This window comes from Humulus lupulus, chromosome 2 (genome assembly GCF_963169125.1).
Source record: "Humulus lupulus chromosome 2, drHumLupu1.1, whole genome shotgun sequence".
Classification (NCBI taxonomy): domain Eukaryota; kingdom Viridiplantae; phylum Streptophyta; class Magnoliopsida; order Rosales; family Cannabaceae; genus Humulus; species Humulus lupulus.
This window is the reverse complement of record NC_084794.1, coordinates 34219667-34229668: the sequence shown is the minus strand read 5'-3', so window position 1 is coordinate 34229668 and position 10002 is coordinate 34219667. Positions and strand designations below refer to the sequence as shown.

Below are 10002 nucleotides of genomic sequence, written 5' to 3'. Positions count from 1 at the left end.
AACGGGTCTTTATCTGCATCAACATAAATATGTTATGGATTTACTTCAGAAAACACATATGGTTGATTCAAAACCTCAGGATACACCGATGTGTCCTAGTGTGAAGTTGTCTCTCGACTCTGGTGTGCCTCTTGATGACCCTACACCATATCGTCAAGTAGTTGGTGCATTGCAATATCTGACCATGACACGCCCAGACATCTCCTTCGCCGTAAACAAGCTCAGTCAATATCTAAAGGCTCCTACAACTCAACATTGGTCCGCTTGCAAAAGGGTGTTACGGTATTTAGTTGGAACACCTTCACTTGGACTTCACTTCAAACCTGGATTTCCCTTGCATCTTGAGACATTTGCTGATGTCGACTGGGCTGGTAATATTGATGATAGGAGATCAACGTCTGGTTATTTGGTGTTCTATGGTGGTAATCTTGTGAGTTGGTCCTCTAAGAAGCAACAAGTCGTGGCTCGGTCGAGTACGGAGTCCGAATATAGATCTCTTGCTCTCGCAACCTCAGAAATTATGTGGATTCAATCATTGTTAACTGAACTCCAGCTGCCTTTGCCTCAATCTCCAGTTGTTTGGTGTGACAACTTAGGAGCCAGCTCCCTTGCTTCGAATCCGGTCTTCCATGCCCGTACGAAACATATTGAGATCGACATACATTTCGTACGCGATCGGGTTCTATCTAATCAACTTGATGTTCGCTATGTTGAATCTTCGAACCAAGCGGCTGACCTTCTTACTAAGCCATTGCCAATACAGTTGTTCACTCGTTTATGCTCCAAGCTGCAACTTCGACGACCTCCGTGCACCTTGAGGGGGGTTATTGGGACTTACTCGTTGGCTGTCACTTAACAGCTCAGCTGAGCTGTGTTAGTAGTCTCTTAGTGGTTAGCTTAGTTGTTAATAGCTAACTAATTCTGTTATTAGTTGTAGTCGAACTCAGTGGCAGTCCTTTCAAGACTCCAACTGTTTTGTAACAAACTCTCATTCTTTGTCTATAAAATGTCAATGTCTCAGTCATTACAAGCTGAGCCATTATTCATCCATTTTTCAATTCTTGCATATTATCTCAATATTCAGTAAATCATCACACAGACAGATTGGTCCGGATTGGTTGGGGTTTCAGACTGCGATTTCTGGATTTCATGAACAACCCTCATCCAAACAATAAAGAAGGCTCAAATAAAAAAAAAAACAAAACAAAACAAAAGAAAGAAAGAAAAAAAAATTTAAATCTAAACTTTAAAATCACAATATTTAAAAGGAAACCCTATAAAATACACAAAACAAAAATTAAATATAAATTACACTATAAAGTAAGAGTAATCGTATGTATGCACACAAAATGTGCACCAAAATATTACAGTGGAAATTATCAAGACAAACCATAACACTTAAGCAAGAGAAATCAAAGTCTTCTTACGTACATTAACCAAAAAGAAGAATCAGTTGGATCCTCCTTCCTGGCACACTATCGACCTTCTTCCACGATATAACTTATTTCATTATTCGTTTCAGGCTTACTGGAAGAAGCTGTATTACTATATCCTCTTCCGAGTACAAAGGCTGGTTGTTTGACAGATGGAAGGGTTGCAGAGTGACTGTCAAGCATGGTTACGATGTTTGACGTGTTTGGCCGATCACTTGGCTCTTCTTGTACGCATAAGAGCCCAATGTTCACACACTTAATATATTGATCTTCTTTGCAACTTTCCTTCAAAGTCTGGTCCATTAATTCCAACACCTTGTTTTCTGTCCAAAGTTTCCATGCCTGAGAAAAGTAATGATATCCCATTTGGTTTAACTGAAAGAGGAAAATAAATTGATCGACAAAGAAATACGGCGTTTACACTTACATAACCCAGGAGGCTCAAGGGTGGATCCGAATGAGCAAATCGTGTGCTCTTTTTTCCACTTACTATCTCAAGTAGAACAACACCAAAACTAAATACATCGGATTTGACAGAGAAAACTCCTTCTAGAGCATATTCCGGAGACATGTAACCACTGTGTAACATTATTATATAATGAATTTTTTTTCCATTTTTAACAAGTTCTATGGAATTGAAACATTCGTTTTTTAATGATGCAGGAATTCCCACTGTTAGAGAATAGAATCCCACATGGAAAGTATGTGGGATCATCATACCATTTATAAGAGTATGAGTTACTCCACTCATCACCAATTGGTTTTGAGATGGAACCTCATACTTCTTACCATGCATCACTTTCCACATTCTAACATGGTATCAGAGTCAAAGAAAACTCTAACGAGTATGTCCGATCCAAATCCAAAACCGGTCCAAAAAAGAGAGCCAAAAGAGCCCTTTGTGATTCGGGGATAGTGAGCCAAAAAGAGCCAAAAGAGCCAACGAGCCACTTGCGATCAAACCGTCCAAGATTGGTGAGCAAAAATAGCCACCATCTTGAGGGGGGATGTTAGAGAATAGAATCCCACATGGAAAGTATGTGGGATCATCATACCATTTATAAGAGTATGAGTTACTCCACTCATCACCAATTGGTTTTGAGATGGAACCTCATACTTCTTACCATGCATCACTTTCCACATTCTAACATCTCTCAGTGTCTAACATGTGGAGTGCTCTGTTTCTTCGATCCGATGATCTTCTGTTATCTAAATTCAGAAGACATGCAACGAGTTCTTGTCAGTTATATCATTTTCTCACACAAATGGAGGCGTAGACCATGCTTAATAATGTGCATCTTTGAACAACTTACCTAGTCTCTTGGCCTTCTTTCTTCTCCATATGACAAACGAAATAACAACGCATATGCATAAAAGACCAATAATGCTTATAACCGTGAGCAAGACAATCAGAGTTGACGATATTCTTCTCCTTGATGGCTTTTCAATGGATGCTATAGAAGTATTACCGTCTGTTTAAAAAAATATACTTTAAAATAGCCTTCGAAATTCGGGCAGTTCACTATATAAAATATCTTTTGGGGTAATTCATAAGGTGCTATTTCAATTTTCAAACCTTTATCGAACTGTAATTAAAAGAAAAGAGAGATTGAAAGCCTACTTAAATCGGACAAGGCAACCCGAACATAGAAGTTGTGACCACCATCATTGGTATTATTTTCCTCTTGAAGGTCGTTTAGACTTTCGAACCATGTCCAGCACCAGGAAGTTGGAGGAGTATACTCTCCCCTAGTCCCATTGTTTTTATCAGAAGCGGCCTGAAAGGAATAAGCCTGGCACTTGCATCTGTCCTGGCACTCCTTCATGCATTCAGTCTCGTTGTTAACTGGTAACCTCGTTGTTGAGTCTGGATTCCCCACTTTCACCATCTTCAACCTCCTGAATGTGTCCTTTTCACCGCTGCAGAGTTGTGTTCCTCTGGTGCAGCCATCTGAGTAATCTCTAGATTCCCACTTGTCCACCAGGCTTGGCTTTAATCCGGGCAAGCATCTGCACGGAAACTTCTTCTCATCACTGCTACAGATCCCAAAATCGCCACAAACATTAAACTCACTACACCTATCACTTGGTTCAGACCATCCCGCCATCCAAAGTTTATCATCCCAACTCCCATACTCAACTTTTCCGTTAGACTTGATAACTAACATTTTGTAAGAATAAGTTGACACTGTCGGTAATACTTTGTATTTAGTAGAATAATTTTTATAGCTTGGCTCCAGCTTGCTGCTATCTAATAAAAAGTCGGTTATCACATCCGGCATCTTATTTGAGCTTAAGAACTTACCAGGCTCTCCACTTTTCCAGTAAGCAATCGTTTTGTTAAGGATCACAAACTGTTTGTTTCCTTCATCAAATTTAAACCTGAAGTCACCACTGTAGGGATCATATTGGTCTTTCCATGGAATCAATGTTAAGTTCTCATCCATCTTCATGCCCGGTAGAAATGTATCAGTTGGTTCTTTAAAGCTCTCCCACAACCACGTACCATCATACTCTGTTAACACCAGATTTCCAGTATCCAAAAGTGTTACTGTCCGGTTAGGAGATGATGAAGAGCTTTTGAGATTCGATGACCAAAAAGATGTTCCGTTACCAACTACGTCATCAAACACTTGAAGGTTACCATCTTTTCTTATACCAAAAACTCTTCCCCTGGATTTAGAAGTGACTAGTGGATTATCTCGGTTGGCAACCCATACAACCTTCCTTGGACTCACCTTGCAGTACCATATTCCAGCATATCGTTTCCCACCAGGACTTCCCTCAGGTGTGAAGAATCCAAACTCAAACATTTCTTTGGTTGAAACAAGAGTATTAGGCTCTCTGCTATTATCACCATCTCTAATCCAATCACCATATTTCATGGTATCAGTAGCGGAGCAGAAGAGACGATTAAAGTACCACAAGAAAGCTATTAGATATTTGTAATTGTCACTAATATATCGGTGCTTGATCTTGTTATCCATCTAATTCTTTTGAATGCAATTAACTAGCAAGGTTTCTGAAAAATTCTCTACAGGACGTGTGAACTGCAGGGTAGTAGGGATGAGTAAAGCACTAAACTGGTATATTCTGTCACAAATAATTAATATGACTAGAAGATAAAAACAGCGCAGATTTTTTTTCGTCAAATCACATCTTACGTTGTCCCACAGTTTGGAAATATTTTAGTGCTCTTATAAAATGAAAGAATCGAGCATCATCCACTATCCTGAAAGGGAGGGAAGTTAGATAACAGTGACCCTACCATATTCATCACTTCTTGTAAAATTATTAAAATAGGAACTTATATTTAAACCCATACATATATTGAAGCGATTTTTTACCACGAACAAATTAAATTTTTTAAAAGGATATTTGCCATGAAAGTCTTTAATATATTTAATTTGTTACATTTATATCCTTAACTTTTTTTTTTAACGTTATGTTCTAGTTGGATCCTTATCTTCTAAGGATATTTGCGGTAAAAATTTGTGGTATTTTCAATTTGTTGTATTTATATCCTCAATCTTATTTTATTTTTGTAGTAAAAGTTTCTACCGTTACGTTTTAGGTGTAACTTTAAAAATATGTAATAGAAAAACAACTTTTAAAATCTTAAGTAAATAATTTGGCTTATTTGTATGTATAGTCCATATTAACTAGGGGTGAGCATCTAAACCGGCAAACTGCGGTGACCGACCGCACCGCACCACACTACACCACAAACCGCGGTGTCAAAACTGAAATGGTTCGGTATGGTTTGTATCTTAGCTAAACCACGCGGTGTGGTGCGGTGCGCGGTTTGGCAGTGTGAAATTTTGGTTTGCACCACACCGCACCATATACTTACATATATGTTAAAAAAAATTAAACTTTACATATATACCATTTTTTAGTAACCCAATCTGAAACTAGGAGCCCACTTAAATTAGGGTATACTTTATTCTCTAACACATCATACATGACAACAACTCCTTCTTCTCTCATCTCATTTGTGCTTCCTCTCTATCACTATCTCTATCTCACACATATTTTTTAACACACTCACACCGTGGAAAACCACCCAAACCACACCGCAAAAAATAGTTTGGTTTGGTCGGTTTGGTACAACAAAATCATACCGCACGGTGTGTTCTAGCTACTACACCGCACTTGTGGCGTGGTGTATTAAAAAGTGTTCAAACCGCCCAAACCACACCATGCACACCCCTAATATAAACTAAGGGGAGGATTCTATGGTAGGTGCTTCAAAAAGAGCCCCATAGTGCGATTTTTTTTATAACTGTGTATATTGTAGTTATTTAGAGCATCCTGCAAATTTTCAGAAAATTCTGAATAATTTATACTGCCAAAAACTAGGTTCAAACATATTATTTTCCATGTGTATAAAAAAATTAGTCACACGTGCAACAACCTTGTTTTAAACTAATTTTCGGTACTGCAAATTATTTGAAATTTTCTGAAAATTTATATGATGCTCTAAATAACAACAATATATACGATCATAAAAAAAATCGCGCCAAAAAATGTCCTCGAGTCAAGAACACAAAGAGCCCCACCGATAGGGCTCTTTTTGAAGCATCTACAATAGAAATTTCCTAAATTATATGTGTCTTGCCTAGTTGGTTTCCAATTTTTATTTTTGGCAAATTAGTTCCTAAACTTATTATTTTGATCCAAATAAGTCCCTAAGACTTTCACTGTTAAAAATCTACTAAAAAAACTTGCAACAAATAGAATTAGACTCATTTTGGTACTTAAACTTTACGTGTTTGGGCAAATTGATCCCCAACCTTATAATTTTTAACAGATTTGAACTTTGGAAATTTACATCATTAATTAGGTTTTTCAATTTTAATAAAAAGTCACTTAATTTTTTTATTTAAAAATATACATTTCCACATCATCAAAATATACCAGAATTCAAAACAATACTAATTAGTTACCATATTGTATAACAAAGTTATAATTACCATATTGTATAACAAAGTTATCATATAGATTATTATCAAATGATATTGTATAATATAATACATAGTAGCTTTTATATGAAGACTTATAATACATTTTTTTTGTCACTCTTGTTATATACATTTGATGTAGGGTTTTCTAATTGATAATAAGCGAAGACAAACTTAGAAGTTACTTTATAATCGTAGCAAATAATACATATTTTTTAGACTCCTTAACTTAACTTTTACTTAATTAAATTTAAAAACAACTACAAAGTTAATTTTCATGCACAACACTAAATAATCAAATAAGCTTAGAGGAAACTAAAATAAAGCTTTTAGTAGAAAAGGTAATCAATCGATATGTTATAGATATTGTAAGCAACTAAAATGTTGCCTTTAAAAAAGCCCTATAAAGCCCAAAAAAAAAAAAAAAGCACAATGAGATTGCTATCATTTTTTCCACGCCGAGAAGGAAACATTCCCACTTTTTATGGGATAAATTATTTTTAAATATATTTGGAAAGTGTATTATTTTCAAATAAGGTATGTAATTTTTGCAATTATTTTTTAAATTTGAACTTATCGCAAAAAATAAAAAAATTAGATAAGAATTAAAAAAATAATTATAAATATTTAAATTAAAAGAAAAAATAAATAATTTGTTTTAGACTTAAAATAATAAGAGCAAGAATTATTATTTTTAAATAAATAAAAATAAAATCATTAAAATACTTAAATTTCAAATTAAAAAATAATAAATAATAAGTTATATATTTTTATAATTTAAAATTAGGTGGATACCATTTTGACCTCTGTGTTGTGCAAAATTACTTGTTCGAACCCTCTGTGACAAATTGGAACATGCGTTCTCCAAAATAGAACAAAATAATACACCGGACGCGATTTGGTCCAATTTTTTTTTTAAAAAAAAAGATAATTTAAATGCCCCCAAGTTTTTTAATTTACAAATCTTTAATGTGTTTTATTTATTTGAAATAAATAAAAATTAATAACAACAAAATATATTTTAATCAACAAAATGGACAGTCAAGTTAAAAACAAAACCTAAACCCACTCTTTCTCTCCATATACCCCGATCAATCACTCTCTCCCTCCCTTATCGATCTCACCCTCACCCTCTCAGCCTGGTGGACGCCTGGACTAAGATGAGAACAATGGTGGAGGCACTCGACGGTGGTGGTCTCACCCTCTGCAGATCTGGGTTTTCTGGCATTATCCCACCCTCGACGGAGGCACATTGAAGTAGACCCATGGTTGGAGTTTTCTACTATGCAACACTTCAAAATAGATATGGGCTTATTCCTTCTTTAGTGGAGAGAAAGGGTGATGAGTGTGTATTTTATTCACCCATTTACAGTCTTTTATTCTTGTGTTTGGTTTGTTTTTCTTAAGTTTTTAATTCAATTTGATGAGCTCTCTTTAAATATGTAGGAATAGATTAAATGGATGTTTTATGCATCATTTTGGATGTTCAAGACTATGAAGAAGGTGTTACATCGCTTTCTAAAGAGCAAAAAATTGCCAAAAGACCACAAAAAAATGAAGCTGGGAATAGTACCTGGCGATGTGTTGCCTGATATATGGCGACACGTCGTCTTGCACAGGCGATGTGTCACCTTATGACTCGCAATGCATCGTCTGTTGCGCCACAAAATAGGAAAAATCAACGGAAAAAGTTCAATGGGTAAGAACAAGTCATTGATAAGTGAATAGTTTCAACAATAAAACTTATGGTGAGTTCCATCCAAGATGTTTAGTGTTGGTTGCTATTGACTTAGGGTTAAGCCTATGGATTTCAATGAAGTTCAGTTGAGTTTAACAAGAATCTATAAAGGTAGCAAAGATGTTGTAAGAACTTCACCTATGTGGACTTAGAGGTGGTGCCGCCTCTCATGGGATTTGGATTTTCTCCCCAGAAAGTTCATGAAGAGATGAGCACGTGACCATGATAGTGCTAAGCGATAAATTGGAAAGTAAAACATGTGGTGGAGGTGTGTGAGGTATCACCGATTTTATCAAATGAAATACTTGGTTCAAGATTTTAAGAAACTAATGATTTCAATAGGACTTTGTGGTATTCTCACTAAGGTAAAGTTCAAACCGAAAGACACTTTATTTTATGCACCAAAATGTGTTAAGCTAGAGAATGAGGCTTGTATTTAACCAAGTGAAGGATTGTTATGATTTATTAAATACAAAAGATAAGTGCTAAAATACAAGCAATGTATAAACACTTAGTAAATTTTGCATAGAGAAGATGTGAAATTTGAGCTTCAATTGTAGGCACTTTTAAAATGCATTTTTGGATCCAAAGTGATTCATGAAGGTATGTAAGGGTTCCCAAAACTTTCAATAACATTTGGAGCAGTTTTTGGGCCTTTGGAAGTGTCCAAAACCAGAGGGTGGCAATGTGCTGCCACTCAAGTGAAGTAGCACCGCCTGATGCTTAGGGTTGCAAGAAACCCTAACAGGAGATGCGACTCCTGGACACAGGCGACGCGTCGCCTACTGTAGTACATGCAAGGTACGTGAAATGCTCTTAATGGCGTGTTTTACAAGTCTAATCCTACTGGTTAAACCTAATGACAGTGCCTACTCTATATAAGGGTCAAAATAGTGTTTTGGAATATTTGATCACTCTCTCCAATCTCTCTCCCCCCCTTCTCTAGCTTCAAGAATATCTAGTTTTCTCCAAGAACTCTCAGGGAAAGTGCTTGACTTTGAGAGTTTAAGGCTTGTTAAATCTCAATCCTTATTTCCTCTGAGAAAAAGCCTCAAACATCCATGGTGGCTAGGAAATAGAGTATTAGGACAGTGTTTTTTTAACGTGTATAAGCCTTGGTTTGTGTCTTTGCTTTGTTCAAAGGATTTGCTCAAGGTGGTGGCGTTGCCTAGGGATTTTGAAGCTTCATAAAAGTTGAAGAAGACCATTGATCTACTTGGGTTTGCAAGTTCTTACTCAATCTTTATTTAGTCTCTGTCAATCCATTTTTTGTGTAGATTCTATTTTTTAAGGTGGTGTTATCTCACTCTCCCCTAACACTTGGGGCATGTGTATTAGATTTTGAGGGATCCTGGAGTAAGTACCTTCGATTGATTGAATTTTCATACAATAACAACTATCAATCAACAATAGGAGTAGCTCCATATGAGATGTTATATGGTAGAAAATGTAGATCACTCATTCATTGGTATAAGATGGGAGAGATGAAGTACTTGGGACCTGAGATGGTTCAGAGAACTAGTGAGGCTATTGAGAAGATCATAAGCGTAGGAACGTGGAGTTTAAGGTAGGGCACCACGTTTTTCTTCGAGTTTCACCACTATGGGGAGTAAAAAGGTTTGGAAGGAAGGGCAAGTTGAGCCCTAGATTTGTAGGAACTTTTGAGATCATGGAAAGGATCGGGCATGTAGCCTATAAATTACCTTTTCCCCCGTCATTATCAGGAGCCCATGATGTGTTTCACATCTCGATGCTTTAGAAGTACGTGTCGGACACGACCCATGTGTTGGGTTATGAGGATCTGGAGATTCATACAGATTTTCCTTATGAGGAGCAGCAGGTTCAGATCCTAGATAGAAAAGACAAT

The 10002-nt window shown here is 36.4% G+C and overlaps 2 protein-coding genes across 2 annotated transcripts; both read right to left on the bottom strand.

Annotated features, from left to right (window-relative positions):
* Window positions 1–1213: 1213 nt before the first annotated feature.
* LOC133817647 (G-type lectin S-receptor-like serine/threonine-protein kinase At4g03230) lies at window positions 1214–2030 on the bottom strand. The gene is made up of 2 exons (XM_062250224.1): window positions 1861–2030; window positions 1214–1775 (listed from the first exon to the last, which is right to left on the bottom strand). The coding sequence occupies exons 1-2, from the start codon at window positions 2020–2022 to the stop codon at window positions 1476–1478; spliced, it is 462 nt and encodes a 153-aa protein (XP_062106208.1). The 5' UTR covers window positions 2023–2030; the 3' UTR covers window positions 1214–1475.
* A 547-nt stretch (window positions 2031–2577) lies between these two features.
* On the bottom strand, window positions 2578–4574 carry LOC133814129 (G-type lectin S-receptor-like serine/threonine-protein kinase At4g03230). Its single transcript, XM_062247126.1, has 3 exons — window positions 3055–4574; window positions 2747–2905; window positions 2578–2642 (listed from the first exon to the last, which is right to left on the bottom strand). Exons 1-3 carry the CDS (start codon window positions 4418–4420, stop codon window positions 2578–2580), a joined length of 1590 nt encoding a protein of 529 aa, XP_062103110.1. The 5' UTR covers window positions 4421–4574.
* Window positions 4575–10002: the final 5428 nt, after the last annotated feature.

Excerpts from the sequence above, each read along its gene's own strand:
- LOC133814129 (XM_062247126.1), bottom strand. The coding sequence starts at position 4,420 with ATGGATAACAAGATCAAGCACCGATATATTAGTGACAATTACAAATAT. Across the intron at positions 2,906-3,054 it reads GGTTGCCTTGTCCGATTTAA|ACGGTAATACTTCTATAGCA; the intron begins GTAGGCTTTCAA and ends TTTTTTAAACAG. Across the intron at positions 2,643-2,746 it reads AAAGAAGGCCAAGAGACTAG|ATAACAGAAGATCATCGGAT; the intron begins GTAAGTTGTTCA and ends TTCTGAATTTAG.
- LOC133817647 (XM_062250224.1), bottom strand. The coding sequence starts at position 2,022 with ATGTTACACAGTGGTTACATGTCTCCGGAATATGCTCTAGAAGGAGTT. Across the intron at positions 1,776-1,860 it reads CCTTGAGCCTCCTGGGTTAT|GCATGGAAACTTTGGACAGA; the intron begins GTAAGTGTAAAC and ends TACTTTTCTCAG.